Source organism: Leptidea sinapis, chromosome 31 (genome assembly GCF_905404315.1).
Source record: "Leptidea sinapis chromosome 31, ilLepSina1.1, whole genome shotgun sequence".
Classification (NCBI taxonomy): domain Eukaryota; kingdom Metazoa; phylum Arthropoda; class Insecta; order Lepidoptera; family Pieridae; genus Leptidea; species Leptidea sinapis.
This window is the reverse complement of record NC_066295.1, coordinates 6,917,966-6,939,390: the sequence shown is the minus strand read 5'-3', so window position 1 is coordinate 6,939,390 and position 21,425 is coordinate 6,917,966. Positions and strand designations below refer to the sequence as shown.

Genomic DNA, 21,425 nt, shown 5'->3' with positions numbered 1-21,425 from the left:
GATTCTATCTGTTCGTACTCATCTCGTCCTATTCCATTCGCAATTTCGGCTATATTGGAATTCTTTTTATTAATATGCATGTACTATATACCGATTACATCCGCGAATAAAGAAATCTTTAGCCGCGAATATAAGAATTGTGTCACAATTTTCTAATGCGCGAATGAAGGAAGCGCGAATGAGGAGCTTTTACTGTATATTTCTATTTGTAGTCAACACACGAGCACACGATCTGAGCAAGATCGGAGAAATGCCATTCAGCCCCGTCGACTTCTTCACGGCCAAGGAAAATAGAATTTGCCTTATGTTTTATTTGAACTGTACTTCAGACATTACAGCTCTCTCTGACACGTTTCCCTTGAGAGAAGTACAAAATTTGTAATAAAACAATAAAAATTTAGAGATTTTTTATTCATTACAAAAATACTACTATACATAACTTGTACAGATAGGTATCCACATTTCAGTGTTGGGCGCGGTGAAGATTTTATTACTTACCTACAGACATCTGCAAACGACAAAAGAAATTAATTCGAATAAAACAAAATATAAATATATTTCCGACCATTAAGGTAATGAATAGATTGAGAATACAAACAGCTATAGGGGCGTGGATGAAGGTAACAGGTAACAAATTTCGTTCTTCAAATCCAAACATAAATATTACTTTAATTTTAACATATTATGAGTTTCGAAAATGAGAGCTTTGTGAAAGGTTGGCAAGAACTTTGCTAGTAGTTAGAAGTGGTCGGACGTTCAAACTGAGGCGAAGGCAACAAAACGAATATTCCAAGATCCCACTATCCGTACGTAAGAGCCTGATGTTACGTCTGTACGAGTTAGCGGCGCGAAGTCGTATGATTTACTTGCAAAGTATACGCGGAAACGAAATGAAACATGTACTACTAAGTACCTATCTTCTTCTTCAAACCTTCAGAGTAGTATGTTTATAGAATTAACTGTATCAGCAGTATTATTATCAGCGCCGTAGCTACTGAAATTACTGGGCAAATGGGACTATACATCTTACTCAAGGTGACGAGCGCAATTGTAGTGCCGCTCAGAATATTTGGGTTTTTCAGTAATCCTGAGCGGCACGTCATTGTAATGGATAGGGCGTATCAATTACCATCCGCTCAACGTCATGCTCGTCTCGTCCCGTCTCGCCCTATATTTCATAAAAAAAATCGAAGAGGCACTGCCACCACATCAATATATATATATATATGTACAGTACACTGACAGTGCAAACGTACTGTTTTGTTATAATTTGAAGGGTTGCAGGACACAGGTAATATAACAGTAGCGTAACTCTGCGGTCTCTACTTGTAATTTATACCTGCGTCTAGGCGGAGCGCTAGGGCTGTTACTTAGATTGACGACGCGGACCAGCTAATTTAACTCGGAGAACGACCAGTCTCGGTGGCGTGGCAATCAATAGTTGTGTATGTCCAAGATTGTTTAGCGGCCGTGTAAATCGTGTGTATGTGTGCGAGCGTCGATTTAGTTAAAGTACTGTTATATTACTGTGTATATTGTGGTGCGATGTGTTGGTGTGTACTGCAGTTATTAGCATATCAGTTATGAACATAGCACAATCAATTAGGTTTCCGGGTGGGTGGTTTATATGGAAGAGGGGGACAAACGAGCGTACGGGTCACCTGGTGTTAATGTTGATCACAGCTCACATTCTCTTGCAACACCAGAGGAAACACAAGAGTGTTGCCGTCCTGTTAAAAAGGTATTCGCGATATCCAGATGGCAGAGATATTCTTATCTAGAAGCGATTGTCTCTTAGCAACGCTAAGTGGTTTAGCCATTCACAGGGAACTGGATCCTCGACAATTCAAGATTCTCTGTGTTATACCCGGTCAAATGGTTCAAGCTGATACTGGGGTACGTCAGACCAGGCCGGCTTTTACTCAGGGGCAGACGTTCCGAGCACGATGGAAGAAATGCCACTACTTTACGTCTAAGCCCCAATCTCACCCATGTTACTTCAATCTGACTTCAATAAAACCCCAGTTTTACGTAAACGAGTCCAAATGCCAGTCTTGATCTCACCAACGATTTCATCAATACCTTTTCAGTGTGTTGACGTAAACTGAGTTTACATGTCATTAAAAATAGAATGTTTCAAATACCTGTCAATACTATCATCAATAAGTATGAAAAAAATCAAAATGTTTATATGTCAATGTTTCTATTACGATAACGACAGTGACAAGTTTTTAAGAATACTGGGACACAAAATCCTCAATAATGCCCCCTTTTTTACGTGTAGAAACCCCCACGGGCCGTCGCACCACACGGTGTACCATACCACGCCTTAGTAGGAGGAGTTCGGGAACGACGTTATTAGTACATCCGGTACTCCTCCTGGCGTCTATCCGCAAGAACGCGGGCACCATCTTCAAACTTCAAACGTTTCCGGCTGACCACTAAGACGGGTCCCCAGGTTTGGTTATCAAGAGCAGCTTTCGACAATGACCAGAACTTGCGTGTTCCAGTCGGATACCGAACTTAAAAGCCACTTTCCGGTTTTGAAAGAAAAAACCCAATAAAGCGAGCAAGCGAATCGCGGCGAATCGTCTCAGTTTGAACGACGCTTTAGCCGTTGGTGGATTAATTTATAAAAACAATATATTGTCATACATGTTGAGGCCTCCGATGCTGTCTGCATTCAAACACTGTTAACAAAGAAAAAATATATTAATGGAAAGTCTATATAGTATATATTGCTGGAGAAGGAAAAAATAATAGGATTCTCTTTGAAATATTATTAACAACTCCCAATCGCCTATTAAAGGGTCGTCAAAAAATGTCCGAGCGGCGTTGACAATAACTTATACAGATCACATCAAAACATTCATTCAAATTAACACCTTATTCGTGGCAGCAGGGCGGATTCAAAATTAATGCCGCCCCTGGGCACCGGAAAAAAATCCGCCCCAATACTGGAATTTTACTTAAAATTATAGTTTATATATTTTATTTTTCAAAACTGAAATAACTATTTTATTGCAGAAACTATATTATAGTTATATATTCTAAAAACATGAATAACTATTTGTTTTTTTTCTAACAATTATAAATTTGGCACTAAGCGTGACTCATAATTAATAATTATTAATTACATTACATCAATTTTTTAACAGGCAAGCACGTCCGACTTTTTGAATTGCGAATTCGTCGATTAAATCTTTGCAATCTACAGTTGTGCAATCTTTATAACACTAAAAAAAATTTTTTTGACTTTCAAAATGTTGCCGACCCAAAAAAATTTCCGCCCTGGGCAATTGCCCCAAATGCCCCTAGTGAAAATCTAGCGCTGCGTGGCAGTTATGTTCAAAGTGTATGAACAAAAACTCTGCCTAATAGACGGGTAGGCAGAGTTTTGCTTCAGACAATTTTTGAGTGTGATTGTGAGAGTCTAGTTGTATTGTATGTCATTGAGGAATCTGCATTATTGTCAAAACAAAATTAATAAGTATTTTTTTGCATTTAAATAAACAAGCGTACGATCCGGGTAACCCATTGGTTTGTGACCCTGTCTACTGAGATAGATGTCCCGGGTTTGAATCCCGATAGGTACATTATATGATGAATATGGATGTTTGTTTCCGAGTCATGGATGTTTCTTTGTATATATATGTAGTAAGTATATAGTATTAAATATATCGTTGCCTTGTACCCATAGTACCTACAGGCTATGCCTTGTTTGGGGCAAGATAATTTGTGTAAAAGTGTGACAATATTACACAAATTAAATTTGCTAACACAATTTATGAACGACGCGGGACTCGAACCCGCGACCTCCCGGGTTCCCTCCAAGCGCTCTTCCGCTGAGCCACCCGTTCGAGTGACGTTATCGTTCATAAATTTTGGTAAATCTTGTTCAACTCTCAGGTTGTGGCTCCATCTACAGGATCTACTTTACAGTTGATAGCCTGTTCAATAGTTTCATATTAAGAAATTGATTTGAGATGTCGCTCTTGCAAATCAATCATTTTAAAATTAAAATGAAAAAATTAAATAATAAAGAAAAGTTATTAATTGATATCGTACCATTTCGCTCGCTTCGACCAGTCCTTCGGCGTCCAGTGCAAGCATTTGGGGTCGATTCGTAACAACTTCTTCTCCATGGCTGCTTCGTGTTGTTCTATTGTTTCCTGTGAAACATTGCCACAAATATATTTTTATGTTTTGAAAATACGATGACCAATCAAGTTAGAACGTTGGTAAGTAAGCGGGTAAATTAATTTTATCTACACCCATGCTTTAAATCCTCTATTAAAGATTCTGAAACAGTTAGCTTATTACCAACATTAAAACACCCAATGTCGTAATAACCATTACATCAACCAAACGAGTGTTGTAATGTTGTACTGAATTTCATAACAACACTCCTTGGTTTTTTTTTTCGATCCCTTCATGCACAAAGAGTTTCAACAAACAGCCACATTCTTATTGCTCGATGCGTTGTATCTGTATGAATTTCAAAAAAAGAACATTTTCGTTTACGTTCGCGTTCCACACTACCAGAACATGGCGTGCCGTAAAAAAAAGTAGGTTATTCGAACCCCAGCTATTTTTCTTGAATAAATGAGCCATTCAAGTTTTGACAGCCGCCGGATATTTTAAAAGCTGCAAAATAACATAATATTCATGTGAATTTTAATAATTGCACTATACAAAATGTAAATTACTACTAAAATAAATAATTGTTTCATGAATACTTAGTTTATTTGTATATAATCAGTAATAAATGATATTAGGAACATGGTGAATGGAGCTTTGCACTCCTTTATGAACAGTCAGAAGGTGTCTAATAAGGCTCGCTTGGCTGTGCATGAGGGGGTGTTGGTTCCAACACTCATGTACGGAAGTGAAAGTTGGGTATGGCAGAAGAAACATGAAAGCAGAATAAATGCAGTTGAGATGAGAGCGTTGAGAAGTATGATAGGGGTTACACTGAGTGACAGGATAAGAAATAGTGAGATAAGAAAACGTTGTGGTCTGAAAGAAGATGCTGTGACAAAAATTGAGAAAGGTATGCTGAGATGGTTTGGACATGTCGAGAGAATGAATGAAGAACGATTGACGAAGAAAGTGTATAAGGCCAGTGTGAATGAAAGTGTTGGAAGGGGTAGACCTAGGCGGACGTTTCAAGATCAAATCAGGGACGTCTTGAAAAAAGGCCAGGTCAAGAGTACCCTAAACCGGAGAGCATGTATGAAAGGAATAATGAAAGTGGACGAAGCGAAAGAAGTATGTAAGGATCGTAGCAAGTGGAAAGAAGTGGTCTCTGCCTACCCCTACGGGAAAGAGGCGTGAATTTATGTATGTATGTATGAATGATATTAGGTTACTACTAGGACTGGTGTTTTAATGTTAGCAGTAAGCTAACTGTTCCAGAATCTTTTAAAGGATTCATATTCGGGGTGTAGATAAAGTCTTGTATGCAACTGTTGATAATTAGGTATTAAAACACTCATGTGATACTATTATCACAATGAACCACAACAAATCCACATTCGTGTTTTAATACCCCTTATTACACAACAGTTGCATAAATAACTATTGCTTTTCACTTAGAGCGTAAAGCGGTGTTTTCACTGTCCAATTACAGTCGGCATTGAACTAGTTGATTGTTTGCACCTTCGATCACTTATAGGTCTAGATGGACTGTGACAGCTGTAAAAACGTCAGAAAAATTGAGGTTGACAGATAACCTCTATTTTGAGCAAAGCACGCAAGCTAACACAAAGTGACATACAAATCGCGAGTATAAGAAGACGTAGCTTGTCACGCACACTAAAGTAATAAACCTGGCCTAATTTCATAGTACTCAGCGGATCACAAATGATGCAGTTGAAGTATTTTTCATTTAGTTTACGTCACGCATTAAAAAAAATGTATTATTAAGCGAAATCAAAAGCGAATTAAGTTTTTAACATTTATACAAATGATTCAAGTTTTCTTTAGTGTTAATTCCGCCAATATTTGTTTTTAAACAATGCGACACGTGTTTCGCCTCTACATAATAAATAATAATAAAATAGCAGTCTCGTGCCAGATTTTAGCGAGACAACACGTCCTGAGGATGCCTCGTGTAGAGGCGAAACTCGTGTCGAATTGTTTAAAGACAAATATTGGCGGAATTAACACTAAAGAAAACTTAAATCATTTGTATAATTATGGATTTCCGCAAAGTAGTTCAATATTTTTTTAAACATTTATTTATGTATTACATATTTATGATGTAAATACAAAATAATAATACATAATAAATTCGACCAAAGCTAACTGTAACTATATTTTTTATTTAAACCATTTATTCTTTCATTATTTATAATGCCAATCCTTTGGTGTTGCAAGAGAATGTGGGCGGCGGTGATCACTTAACACCAGGTGACCCGTACGCTCGTTTGTCTTCGTTTTCCATAACAAAAAAACCGTTAGAAATAGTTCTACGACTACTTCGGACCGTGTTTTCACGGGTTCGGATCGGACGTAGTGCGAAAGCGCTCTTAAGCAGACTTTATTTAGTCTCGGACACATTTTTAACGTAATTTAGAGTCTATTGTTTTGCCAATGCATTTATCACGGGGAGTGTTCCGAAGAGCTGTTTAACCTGATTCCTGCCGCCGAATTCCACCTTCGTATGACACGCCACAAGTTAGGATATCATCCCCACCATCTGGATGTGTGGCGGTCCTCCACAGTCCAGTTTTCAAGAAGCTTTCTTCCTCGTACTACAAAGCTGTGGAATGAGCTTCCTTGTGCGGTGTTTCCGGGACGATACGACATAGGTAACTTCAAAAAAAGCACGTACACCTTCCTTAAAGGCCGGCAACGCTCTTGTGATTCCTCTGGTGTTGCAAGAGAATGTGGGCGGCGGTGATCACTTAACACCAGGTGACCCGTACGCTCGTTTGTCCTCCTATATAAAAAAAAGAAACTTGATAGTCTAGATTGTACTGACCCGGTTGACTGAAATAATATACTGTCCCTTGTAGTAGTTGATAAGATTCAAGTTCTGCAGCGTACTTATGACGTCCTCTTTCTTAATGCTGGTCAACTCGCAAATTTCACTGAAACAGAAAATAAAACCAATTAACATTTTTTTATTTTTATAGCACTCTTACCAACTGAACCAACCGTTCGAGTGACGCATGGTTTTAAAATCTTAGTGTGACTTCTCAACTCTCATGGAACCACAACCCAAGAGGTCAATCAGTAAAGGATGTCAAAAATAAATTGTTTAGATTTGAAAGAGCGACATCTTAAGCCAATTTCCTAATATGCAAATATAGGTTATCAACTGTAAAGTAGATCCTGTAGATGGAGCCATAACCTGAGAGTTGAACAGACATACCAAGATTTACGAACCATGCGTCACTCGAATGGTTGGTTCAGTTGTTAAGGTCGCTCGGACGAAACACGAGAGTACGGGGGTTCGAGTACCGCATCGTTCATAAAACTTGTTTACACCCGTTTTATATCTAGTCATTACCATCGATACTAATCTCATATGACCACTATTTAGATAAATCTGGATATTGCATGAATACTTTATCAAAATCTATCCAGCCGTTAAAATATCCACACTCATTGTTTTCAAATATATAGTCAAGTTAAAAAAGACACCGTGGGCTAATCATATTGTATAAAATTTCATCAATATCGGTCTTTTCGGTGAAATTTTAATTTAAGAATTAGAATTTAATCAATTATTTGCAAATTACATTAAACAGAAACTTACTTTATCGTTATAATGGGTTTTTCGTTATCACCTACAGGTTTTATGCTTATCAGGATGTCGAGTATTGTTTGAGCCCAATAACTTCTGTAAGACAGCAGTCCCAAATCTGACAGGGGTTTCTCGGGGGAACCAGTTTTACCTTCAAACTTTGACAGTTCATAACCTGGGAATGAGATTATAATTTATTGAATTAGGCGTTACTTTGCGGAAATCCATAATTATACAAATGATTTAAGTTTTCTTTGGTGTTAATTCGGCCAATATTTGTTTTTAAAACAATTCGACACGTGTTTCGCCTCTATATTATAATAAAGAACAAATGTAATCTCATTCAACAAATGACCTTCTTACAATGGCAGGTAAAAACTGGCTAGAGAAAGCAAAAAATGGAGAGAGTTGTGGAAGAAGATGGAGGAGGCATATACCCGGATGAGATCAAGATTATAGTTTAAGTAATAACAATAGTTTAAGGCTTATTTTTGTTACTAACACATTCAATCTTGGGAAAGGGACGGAGGGAGAGGGAATAGGAGGCCAGTTTTCGCCGTTATTTAATTCTTATAACTAAACCAATTTACAATATATTGGTTTTACATTTATTCAGACCTAGCTAGAACTCTGTGTGCGTGAGTGTGTGTTTGTCTATACGCTAGTGTTCTGTGAGCTCTAACCAGTTGTGATGTGGTAATGCATGTTTATAACGTTTTATGCTGAGGCAGTACTCTGTGAGTGACTTACGACTACAAGTCGACCGGAGGGCGGGGTTTATTCCGTCCTTCAGTCGGCGTAGCCCTCTGTAGAAGCTATACTGAATCAAATGAGCCGGAAGCCGCTGTTTTATACCCTCGTCCCATGAAATGACGCGCTGTGATTGGTCGGCTGTTGTGACGTATTACCCCCGGATGAGACACGTAACAAAGGTGATGGGACTAAATTGGTTTGTTCACTCAACAATGTAAACATGTTATTTTTGTGTTTTATTATTTCTAATTGCTCTAACACATTTAAGCGAAATCTTTTTTCACATGTATGTAAAATATTAAAATTATTATTGTTTCCGAATGAGTGACTGTCAATTAAATGTTTCGCGAAGTGTGATTTTTCCGGATGATTATTATTCAGTCTCGTGCCAGATTTTGGCGAGACAACACGTCCTGAGGATGCCTCGTGTAGAGGCGAAACACGTATCGAACTGTTTACAAACAAATATTGGCGGAATTAACACTAAAGAAAACTTAAATCATTTGTAAGATTATAATAATAATAAGCATATTCATTCAAGAGTCATAGATTACATATTTGAATGTGTTAGTAACTTAAAAATATGCCTTAAACTAATGTTATTACTTAAACTATAATCTTGATCTCATCCAGGTATATGCCTCTTCCATCTTCTTCCAAAACTCTCTATTTTCTGCTTTCTCTAGCCAGTTTCTACCTGCCATTGTAAGAAGGTCATCACTTCACCTCATTTTGGGTCTACCTCGGTATCTGTTACCTGAGGGACCACTCCATGTTGTCGTTTTTAAAGTCCATCTTTGGTCTGGGACCCTAGCCTGCCCATGTCCTGCCCATTGCCATTTCATTGTTTTGAATGAGATTATATTTGTTCTTTATTATAATATAACCAACTAAGTAGTCTTAATACCAAGTACACTCAACTTTGTAGTATTAATAAACGACCGTATTTGTTGGATGTAATTACATCCAAAATTAAAAAAAAATACTAATTATGACAGTAATAACGACCATCATGTTCACGAAGCATTCTTACACAAGCAATGAATTCAAGGTCTAAGGGTTGATGCATCCAATAAGCGATAATTTATATTTATAAGGTATATATATAACATGTTATGTTTTTAAAGTGATAACCCTCACTTCTAGGATTAATACAAAAAATAAAATTTTTGGAACGATGCGGAATTCGAACCCACGACCTCCTGCGTTTTTCAAATTTTATTTGTGTATTAATCCTAGAAGTGAGGGTTATCACTTTAAAAACATAACATATTGTTTAGATTTACAAGAGCGATATCTCAAGTAAATTTCCTAATATGCAAATATTGGGGTTGAGCAGGTTATCGGCTGTAAAGTAGATCCTGTAGATGAAGCCACAACCTGAGAGTACGAGGCGGTACTCGAACGGTTAGCTCAGTTGGTTAGAGCACCGGCACGGAACGCCGGAGGTCGTGGGTTCGAATCCCGCATCGTTCATAAAATTTTGTTTTTCAAATTTTATTTGGGTAAGTATATATATATAATTTATACGGTATATAAGGTGTTAATTTATATTTTTTGTGTACAAGTTAATGCATGTAAGGAAACTTACTAAATTCTATTAGTAGTGTTCCATATCCCTTCCTCTGGTACGGCGGCAGTGTAAGTATACAAGCTACATTGTAGTCTTCTGTGCTCTCTTTTTCTTTTGAAAAATAACCCACGATGTGAAACCCTGTAACATCATGTCTATTTAATATAAAAGATAAAAATGACCAAATATATTTGCACAGCGGACTTGGTCTGTTGCTCTACAATCAATTCAGGAAATACATACAATACAAGTGCGTGCTTAAACACATAGATAATGGTTACTTATAACATATTATATTAAATTTAGAAAGGAGTACTTTACTTCTATCAAATATTTTCAGAACTCATTTAAAAATTTAATTCGAAGCTCACTCGTGAACCTGTTTTGTAACTTAATTGTATTTGTATGTTCACTTGTTTTCCGCAATACAGGCATGCCTAGTGCGGAAAGCGCTGCTAATTTTGTACTTTTATGTAGCCATTTTTGTCAATAAATATATTTTCTTTCTTTCTTTACAATACCTGGGTATTGTCAAACCAAACTGAAATTATCGAGAATGCGAACCTGAAATTATCGTCATAATTTTGTAAATAAACAACCGTCGCGTTTCGCTCTTGGTTCGCGTCTCTCATTCGCTCTCTGTTTGACGTCGTGCATACAAAGCCAGCTAATACAACTATCTCGCTTACACCTCGCTTTGTCCTAGCGTGAGGCGACTTAAGCATGCTTTTATTGAGCATGTGTGCATTAGTAGCACGTGTGTACTGTAATGAGCATACTTATTTAGAGCATGCTTAAAAATCAAACGACGTTTGATTTTCGAGCATGCTACCTGAGGCGCGGGTAGAAGGGGGCGTGCTCCGAGCGCGTCTGAACAGGTTTGCTTATTAGCATGCTATTATCGATTTGATCTCGATCCGCCGCGGGCGACTATGATTATTTTATTGAGTTCTGTATGGATATCACTGTCACTATATCTTTGTACATCCATTTTGTCCAAGAGCCTGGTGCCAAATAGCAGCACTTCTGTCCGGTACGTTTGCTTTAAGCATGCTTTTTTATGAGTATGCTTAAGCAAGCATGCTTATTGCTGGCAAATGTGAACAGTTGCATGAGCATGCTCACTTTAAGCATACTTAAAAACACGCTTTTTTTGAGCAGGTCTGTCCGTACCTTTACGGTTCGCCACGTTTTCGCTTTTCTATGTGACTAGATTCAAACGATACTACACATAACAAAAAAAACTAGGTTTAAAAAAACCGACTTCAAAAACTGAAAAGTATAAAATTACTAAGTATAAAGTTCTACCTATAGGTTTTAAGTCGGTGCCCAGCACTAAACAAAATAAAACTTAATATTATAAACAGCTTACTTACTAAACAACTATTAAAAGTACGTCAGGCCGTGCGTGTCTGCCCGCTAGGGTTGTTATGTTCTAGACTTAGCTATCCCGCTCAAAGTCACGCATGGCGAGTGTAGGTACCTACCATTACTTTTGGCTTGGCACCGACTTCAAAGCAATCCATATGTAGCACATACAAATAATAGTATTTTATTAATATTAAGGGTAAAGTTTAGCATAAGATGTGCATTAAATTAAATTTTTATTAAGTTATTTTATACTTTTAAGTTTTTGAAGTCAATATTTTTTTTACTTTTTAGTGTCAGTTTATAATTACATACATAATCAAACTGAATAAAAACTCCTAAAAAAATAGTACACAAAAAACAATTTTTTATGGGACCAAATGGCATCTATTCCGCATCAAACTAAGAACCGCCATCTTTTTGAAGTCTGTTAAAAATGAAAACACTTCGCTTGCTTTCAGTTCGCTGTCTGTTTGACAATAGCTTTAGATGTTTGCGTACGTTATAATTAAATTGTATTCTCTTTCGCTTTTAGATTCGAGAACAAATCTTCGTCACTAAATCAGACTATATTTACATTCAAATCAAATCAAATCAAAATCAGTTTATTTACGTAGGTCACGGAAATGACACTTATGAACGTCAAAAAAAAATCTTATTGAATCTACCGCTACTTCGTATAGGGTTGAGCTAATGAGAAGAAGTAGCAAGAAACTCATTGCCACTCTTTTATTTCAAGAAATACATTTACATCGATTTACAAATCATTTCAATTACAATATAATATGTAAAATGATGCAACAAACACACTCAAACGTCAAATAGTCAATGAATTACACGAGTAAGTCAAAAAATGTAAATTAATATAAAAGTTATTGAGTACAGTTGCTGCATCATCCACATACACCATAAATCAATAAAGGTATTCTGTGAGCATTTTATAAGCGATTATAAATAAATAAATATATATATATATATATATATATATATATATATATATATATATATCCATACATATATATACACGCAATAACTTTTAAGAATCTAAAAGGCATAAAAAGCATTTATTTTCTCAAAATTGATTCCTTTAGAATTCTTTTTGATGTCATTTCTTATACTACTAGATACTACTACCGCTTCGGAAACAAATGGCGCTCTGAGAGAGAAAAGTGGCGCAAGAAACTCTCCCAGCATTCTTTTTTCGCGCTCTGTTCAATAAAAAATATACAATATTGTACAGTCATTTCTATCGCTATAAAATAATCAGAAACCGAGTCTTTATCATTAGTTTAAAGAACACAACGCACCTCTAGAATCAACTTCGGTCATAACATAAAACAAGAATGGATCCGTGTCATAGTACAAGGTCTTGTGATCCAGGAACAGTTTCGCCAGTAAACATAGATTTTGGGCATAACACTTGTTTTTTCTTCCATCTATCTCGAAAAAGGATATACTGCCTTTTCTGTATATCTCGTTGCCGGGCGGATGTTTTAACTTGCATTTGATCTGCAAACAAATATCAGTCAATATATTATTTTATATAAAAAAAATATATAGATACTATTTATCAAATGACATGTGGGTCGATAAATATGAATGAAAATTAATTTTTAACTTGTTCTTCATTTGTGTTTGAATATTTTGAAGGAAAACGACTCTATCCAGTCCATCTATTTGCCAGTGGGAGGCTCTTTTGCACCGGATCCCGGCTAGATTATGGGTACCACAATGGCACGTATTTCTGCCGTGAAGCAGTAATGTGTCAGCATTACTGTGTATCGGTCTGAAGGGCGCCGTTAAATTACTGGGCAAATGAGACTTGACATCTTATGTCTCAAAAGTGACGAGCGAAGTTTTAAGGCCGCTCAGTATTTTTGGGGTTTTTCAATAATATTGAGCGGCGCTGCATTGTAATGGGCAGGGCGTATCAATTACCATCAGCTGAACATACTGCACAATTTGTCCCTTTTTTTTATTTAAAAAAATAGCTAGTTTCAATTTATAAGAAAATAATGCAACGATCTTTAAAATGGTTAAGATTTGAGTGTATTAAAATCCTCGGCTTCGTCTCGTGCCTATAAATTGCGCACTCGTGGGAATCTCTATCATTATCCTATTATGGACTCAGGACTCATAAAATAAGGCACTTTAGTATAAGAAAATTCTAAAGATTCAGAAATTATGCGCGCTGGGTAATACTATCACTGATAGCGCTGCTTTTGTTGTTAAATTTTTAACATTTTTTGCGCATTTTCATCGTGGTAACTTATATTTTTTACTTCAAAATATATAGCTGTGCACGTATATATTGGTATATTATTACAAAAGAATTATTAAGTAAAAAAAAATAAAGACGATGCCATTTATATAAGCATCTGACTAAAAGAAGAACTTCAAGAATTGTTTATGTATGCAAACTTTACAGCATTTCTATTTTACAAATTAACACTATAAACTATATACATGTTTTGCCTTTAACAAAGTTTGGCAGGTTAAATAAATTATAATGTAATAATAACGACAGTAATAATATCCTATAGATTTTTACTATTATGTTAATTATATAAAAAAAAGAAGAAGAAGTCCTGAATAATGTGTGCTTGTGATGTATGTTATGAGTTGTGAGTAGTGTTCAGTGTAATAGGCATCGTTCTCAGCTTGGGACATGTGCTCGATCACTGAGTTAATAAATTTATTACGGTTGATGAAAAAAAATGACAATATCTTCAATTTCTTTTTTCGTATAAATTTACAGGATTAGATTAAGATGGCTGGCCTTTTCAGAAACAATTCGTGCACTCAACCTTTAACATTAGAATATTTATAATGACACCGAAATACTACACGGTTACATTATCTCTGGATCTGATGACGTCACATCGTCGCTTGGTTACGGTGCGCAAAATAAGCATTACTAGGATATTGTTACTAATAAATAATATTGACACACTCTTATACAAATTATCTTGCCTCAAACTACGCATCGCCTGTGCTATGGTTACAAGACAACGATATATTTAATCTATACTAATATTATAAAGCTGCAGTGTTTGTTTGTTTGTTTGAACGCGCTAATCTCTGGTACTACTGGTCCGATTTTAATGATTCTTTCAGTGTTGGGTAGTCCATTTATCGAGGAAGGCTATAGGCTATGTTTTTTATTTTCAAAATTAGGGATCCGTAATAAAATTGCTATTTTGTAACACAATGTGTAAAATCGAAAACCTATTTTTGCGTGCGCTGCAAAAACTATTGACAATAGAACAAAATGATGTACAGGCTATAATATAGGCAATATTTTATTACTTATAAAACTATCGCGTGAATTATACTTTATATGGCAAAACAACGTTTGCCGGGTCAGCTAGTACAATATACTTACTTAAACATACATATCAACATCCATGACTCGGTTAAACAAACATTCATATTCATCATATAAATGATTGCACCTACCGGGATTCGAACATTCTCTCCTCTAGCTCAGTAGGCAGGTTCACTAACCACTGGGCTATAGGGGTCGTCAATAAACGACGATTAATTTTTAATAAATTGGTGGAAAGCTGTTGTGTTGTTTTTTTTTATGGAATAGGAGGACAAACGAGCGCACGGGTCACCCGTTGTTAAGTGATCACCGCCGCCCACAATCTCTTGCAACACCAGAAGAATCACAGGAGCGTTGCCGGCCTCTAAGGAAGATGTACGCGCTTTTTTTGAAGGTACCCATGTCGTATCGTCCCGGAAACACCACACAAGGAAGCTCATTCCACAGCTTTGTAGTACGAGGAAGAAAGCTCCTTGAAAACCGCACTGTGGAGGACCGCCACACATCCTAACAGTTATGAATCTGCAAACCGTACTGACACAACAGGACGAGCGCGAGGGGGTGAAAGGGGAACGAGAGGGGGCTTCACGTTCCAGTTATCCTGAGATAATGTGGCCGTGTAGTAATACGTAACTTACATCACATTTTATAAAATTCATTAATAGAATCACTCACCAGATGTCGTTCCAGGCATTTTTTACTTTTCCGATACTTCAAACAGAATTCACATATGTAAATGCAGGGTAGATTTACCATTTCCTGAAATAAAGAAGTGTGGTTAAGAAGAATTTCTTAAACGTTTGACGTTCCGGCGTCATCTGCCACGTAGCACATCATGAAAAGACGTTTGGCTTAGCCAGGTGCGTGTATTAGTTTTCAAGGCACTGTAGATTTAACTAGTCGCAGTTGAGCTTTAGTCGGACAGTACTAGGTTTTGATGTCTAAATATTGAAATTGTATATCGAATATACCATCTGGAGACTGCCTACCGTTGGTATTTAGGATCTAGCGTAAGTAATGTTTCTGATTCCTGCCGCCGAATTCCACCTTCGCACGACACGCCACAAGTTAGGATATCATCCCCACCATCTGGATGTGTGGCGGTCCCCCACAGTGCGGTTTTCAAGGAACTTTCTTTCACGTACAACAAAGCTGTGGAATGAGCTTCCTTGTGCTCTAATGCCGGCAACGCTCCTGTGATTCCTCTCTCTGGTGTTGCAAGATATTGTGGGCGGCGGTGATCACTTAACAACAGGTGACCCGTACGCTCGTTTGTCCTCCTATTCCATAAAAAAAAAAGATTTATGAGTTGGTGTTCAGTAGTTTGGTAATAAATTACTGAACCAAATTAAACTAAATCACCATTAACACTAGTGCTATATTTATGTTGATTCTAAACGAGGTAGGCACTGCCTAATTGCCTATACGGTATGTACGCCCCTGGACGTAGCACACTGCGATAACGCCCCGATCTCATCGTATTGCCCATCTTCGTGAGACTTAGACTGATATCTATAGATCATACTTAGATTTTGCTCAGACTTTAGTCACGTAAAACTCAACTGAGGTCAAACTTAGCGCAATCTTTGATTTGATATTTGAAGTCATTTGACAGCTGAGATTCTACTTTTATATATATTACATACATACAGCCAATTAGAAAGGTTAAAGCGCGCAGTATAACAGAATTATTTCTGCGAATTGTCTATGTATTTTCGTCTTATGTCTTGTCAACTTATTTGGTATAAGAAATGAGAGCTGCTATTGCCAATATAGAATAAAGAATTGAGAAATTGACATTTCCCAGTAAAATTATCATAATTTTATGTTATTCGTACAAATTGCCTTATGCAGTACCTGCGGATAGGGCGCGAAATACCATGGCCGAATCCGATGCCTGCCCAGCTCAATCATCTCGATATTCTTCATTCTGGTGACCAGGTCATCATGGCCATGCGCCACCATACTGCCAGAAGTCCTCGGTCTGGTGGTGGGAGTGGCAGTGCCACTTACCACGGGCTCTCCGCCATCAAGGGAGTCTACTGGCTCCATCTGGATTTATTTCATTTTATAACAAAAAGTGAAATAATTGTATTATAATTGTACACTTTATAAATGTATTTTATTAAGTTTCTTTTTTTTCTACTATTTTCAACATCACATATATCTTTTTGGGTAAGAGATAAGGCTTAAGAAAGAAGTTTTTTCCGTATTAAATTAAAGCTATTTTATTTAATAGACATGCAAACCAATCAGTATTTTTATTTAATCACTTTCAAACTATACATAATACGAAAATTACGTCCGTAAAGAAGTTTCATTCGCTTCAAAAAGTAAATACTCACAGGTTGGCATTCTCTCTATAATTTCTCTGGAGAGGACAAGAGAGCATGGGCTTTGGTGGTCACTTACTCACAGTTGAATTGCTGCAATCTCATAAAAAAGGTAAAAATAATTAGTACTAACAATATCATTGTCGAGTGAGTTCGCCTTGCGTTTCCTGCTCATCTTCTTCTGCAGGGCTGCGACTAAGACCGCACCACCGTTGACTAGCGATGACGACTCATTGACCAGAGTCGGACTCGCCGGTCGTGATATCAACTGGCGAGGTTCCAGCGTGGTAACTTGAACCAAAATAACACAACATTAATAAACAAACGATCTCAAGTCGCACCTTGACAAGATTAGTGCGATGTGGGGTCGTGGCTCACTACGCCTAGGTAAGGTAAGAAACACGTTAGCTGCATTAATATGCCTCACATTCATCATAAAGTAGTCCACTGACTGTCCAGAAGCTTGCGAGACTCCAAGTTCTTATCGCGGGCCAATACTTTTATCGAACCTTACATAATGTGAGTTGTCGGAGCTTAGGGCATGTTCTGCCACTGCCGAGCTGCTGCTGCCCAATATGTAGCTTTTGCTGCACTCGCACCGGATTTCGTAGACACCAGGACTCTCCAGAGGGTCCCTATACTTAAGCGATCGTAGAAGACTACCAACCAGGGGGCGGAAATATAGTCTCATCTCGTTGGCCTTACAAAAGTCTTGGGTGACCACGCCTATAACGCCGATTAAAACAGACCGACGAGCTGTTTTATGAAATGGATAACATATGAAACTGTATGTTGCGGAATTAAATTACTTAATGTGATCCCAGGACAATACAACACGGGAACCTTTAAAAAACGTGAAAACCCATGTAAAAGGCCGGCAACACTCCTGTGAAAGAACTGGTGTTGTAAAATAGTGCAATAGGTGGTAATCACTTACCATCAGTTCCACTGTACACTGGTTTGTCCTTCTTATTCCAATAAAAAAGACAAGCAAAGAATTTTTGATGTATCAAAATACCTATATAAATATAAGTACTTACCAGAGTTATTTTTGTATTTACACACAATAGAATACTTATTTATCACACTTGTCTGAACAACATTTTAATATAATACTTAATGCTAATAAACACATATTTTCTATAAAAAAAAACACATCAATATTGCTGATACAATCAAAGCAATGCAATCTCTTAGGGCCACATTTCATCGGGACACCACGGTGGCGCAACCAGTCACGTCATCGTGTTGCCCGTAATGTACCAAACTAGACACCAGAGTCATGACAGACTCTGAGACAGAAAATGGAGCTCAAAGAGATAGCACCACTACTGTATGTACGTAGGAAAAGAAAGCTTAAGAGAAAAGGAAACAGTGGTGGTTTCATCCTTATTAAGCCTTAGCATTTCATTTTTAAATGAAACGGAATTATCTGCTGAGGAATTAAACTAAATTGATAATCTATATTGAATTTCGACAATAAATCTGCATCGAAATTATCCATGGTATTCAATTAACAAAGCAATTAAAACAACAGTGCATACTTGTTGCACACAACGGCCGGACTGACGGCAGAATGAGAGAGACACCATACATCTATATAGTAATTAATGGTTGCGCGACCAGTAATATTCTGTGCATGCGTCCGAGCTGGTCGCACAACCAAAGACACACCAAATGAGTAGCTAGCTCCCTATAGAGCTGTATATATTTTGTTGGTAGTGGCGACTGGTTGCGCCACCATGGTGTCCCGGTGAAATGTAGCCCTAATATAATGCAAATAATGAAAAGTTCGTGTACTATTCTCATTCAAATGAAATTGAAAATCGACATACCAGGTGCATTTCTAACTGAGGAGCCATTAGGAGTGTGGTTAATATGAGTTTTCTCGGGTTGTTTTGGTGGAATTGAGTGTGTTTCTCTATTGCTATGTGACTTCTGGATTTCACTGCAGAAACTATCATCTGCAGACAAAAATAAACTTAAACCATATAAATCCACTTGAATAGCATCACACAAATTTTTAATAAAGTTTGTAAAGTTAAATCCTTAGTTAATTAACAACTTAAAAAATTATTTAACCGGTTAAGTGGCGTAAAATACATTATTTTTATTTCGCGCGTTACTTGATGAAAATGATGCATACATAATTCTCAATAGTCCTCACGTATGTTGGCCATGCAAACAAATGTGCTGACATAAATAAAAAAAACAAAAGCAAAGTGAAGCGGTTGAAATTGATTGGAGAAGTTAAGACTTCTTTATTTACATGACCTGATGACATAAAACCCCCCATAGCTACGGTTTCGCTTAGTAAAAAAAGCTATAAAATGTAAAAACTTACTTTACTTATCATTTAATAAATTGAAACTACAATTTTTATAACATTTTACTGCCTAAGCCATTCCAATCAAATATTTTTCACAAATAAATTAAATTACTCATACGAACAAAGCCTAAAAAAGGCAGCATAACAGATATTTTTACGCAAATAGGTCACCTAATATAAAACACATAGCAGTAACATCATTCATGCATCAGGCAAGGTACAGGTGATTTCATACCATCAAGAAAACTCTGCGCTCTTCCTATGATAATATTATAAATTTAGATACAATAAATTGCAAAGCAGTGCTAAATAAAAATCAAACTAGTCAACAAAACTGTACAAAATTAAAAAAATGAACATACATAATATGCAAAACTAAGATTAACTAAAGGCAAAACACACATACTAAGAAAAGTAGGCATCACGCCACCTCCTGATCCTATATGGGTTTTCTTTGGTGTTGTTGTGCCCGCAGCGGGTGCCCCATCTCGTCTTGGAAATATAACCTTCCGGGTGTCCAACCATGACTCTTCAACCCATTCGTCCAATCTTTTGTTATCTGAGGATAATTAATATTAGGTTATGCATTGAGAATAATACAGACTATTATTAGATATAATTAGTATTATTGAAATACAAGGGAAAACACCTGTGCAAGTCTAACTTGACTGCACACCAAAGGTTCGTAAGCTAAAAAATAATAAATCATCATTATTTTATTTATTTTGACGATTCTAGTGTAGTAACACTGTGCTGTAACTATCTTACAAATAAAACAGGTATTGATAATATTATAGTAAAGATTAGTGATGTTAATGATTCAGTTGAAATAATTAATTATTTTTAATAACAGAGAAAATAAGTAATAGTGATTGCACATTCCTATTATACTACAAATATGGTGTCACTGTGATCCCCAAATAGCTTCTTGTAGTAAGAGGCAGCTACTAGCAATTCTTGAATATAATTGTTAATTGTCAATGATTTACTATTTTCATGAGATAATTTCTTGACTTTGTGTTATATTTTTTATTTTACTCATAATACAGTTTTCCTGGTAATCACAATTAGGCTTTATATATTTCGATCAATGCTAACCCAAAAGTTCTGTCTGTTACGTTACTTACTTACCTTCTAATTTTTTCTCTTTTTAATAAATTCTCTTGAATAGAGATTTTTAATCCATGAGTATGTAACATATATGACACTCTTTAGACAAGAGAATAAATAGTAACAAAACATATAACACCTGTGTGTGATGTTGACAAACTTGCACTGGGCCACAGTGTTTGAATAAAATCTACTTCATTTTACAGTTCTAGGGGATCTTTGAACGTTTTTATCAGAATTTAATTAGATATCTCTACATGTTAATGGAAACAGAGTCTTAAGCAAAAGACTGTCCACAAAGTGATCCTACAAGAATTACAGGTAATTGTTTCAAGCAATGGAGCTCTAAAACCGCTTATACAAAAGCTGCTGTAATCGACAGATAAAATTAAGAATGAATCCTAAAACTCACAATCAACATAATGAACATAATATTCTCTCTGTCCCCGTACTTCTTTAATACTGATTATTTCGGCTAGAGGCCAATCGTCTCCACCTTGCATTCGGACTGGCATTCGACATCCTTCCACCAATGAAGCCTGAAAAGATTCAATTGCATATTATGTGTTGAATACTCTTCTTAGATGATAGAAAGCATAATAAGAAATACCGTTGAATCACAGAATGTCGCTGCTTCATCTTCATTTTCATTCATTTCAACTAGTACCTACTAAACTAATAAGTATGATTTATTTCTATTATATATTTGTTGTATTACTTGTTTACAAAAATACTATTTAGTGTTTACAGAATAGTGAAATAAAAAATAAGAACTCACAATAGGTACGTTTAAAAAGACCTATAGAAATTACAAAACACTAAATGACACTAACTAAACAACAACTTTGACACATGACACTTGACAGTCATTACTC

The 21,425-nt window shown here is 36.4% G+C and overlaps 1 protein-coding gene across 2 annotated transcripts; it reads right to left on the bottom strand.

Moving 5' to 3' along the window:
- Positions 1–394: 394 nt before the first annotated feature.
- LOC126974089 (histone acetyltransferase Tip60) lies at positions 395–21,360 on the bottom strand. Of its 2 annotated transcripts, none has more exons than XM_050821493.1 (14): positions 21,161–21,360; positions 20,963–21,089; positions 19,847–19,999; positions 18,947–19,075; positions 17,245–17,402; positions 16,636–16,830; positions 15,454–15,537; positions 12,758–12,959; positions 10,101–10,223; positions 7,769–7,931; positions 6,989–7,097; positions 4,069–4,172; positions 2,656–2,690; positions 395–508 (listed from the first exon to the last, which is right to left on the bottom strand). In XM_050821493.1, the coding sequence occupies exons 1-13, from the start codon at positions 21,203–21,205 to the stop codon at positions 2,684–2,686; spliced, it is 1,599 nt and encodes a 532-aa protein (XP_050677450.1). In that variant the 5' UTR covers positions 21,206–21,360; the 3' UTR covers positions 395–508; positions 2,656–2,683. The 2 variants fall into 2 exon arrangements, with proteins under 2 accessions (XP_050677450.1, XP_050677451.1); XM_050821494.1 differs by having other exon boundaries at positions 19,871–19,999.
- Positions 21,361–21,425: the final 65 nt, after the last annotated feature.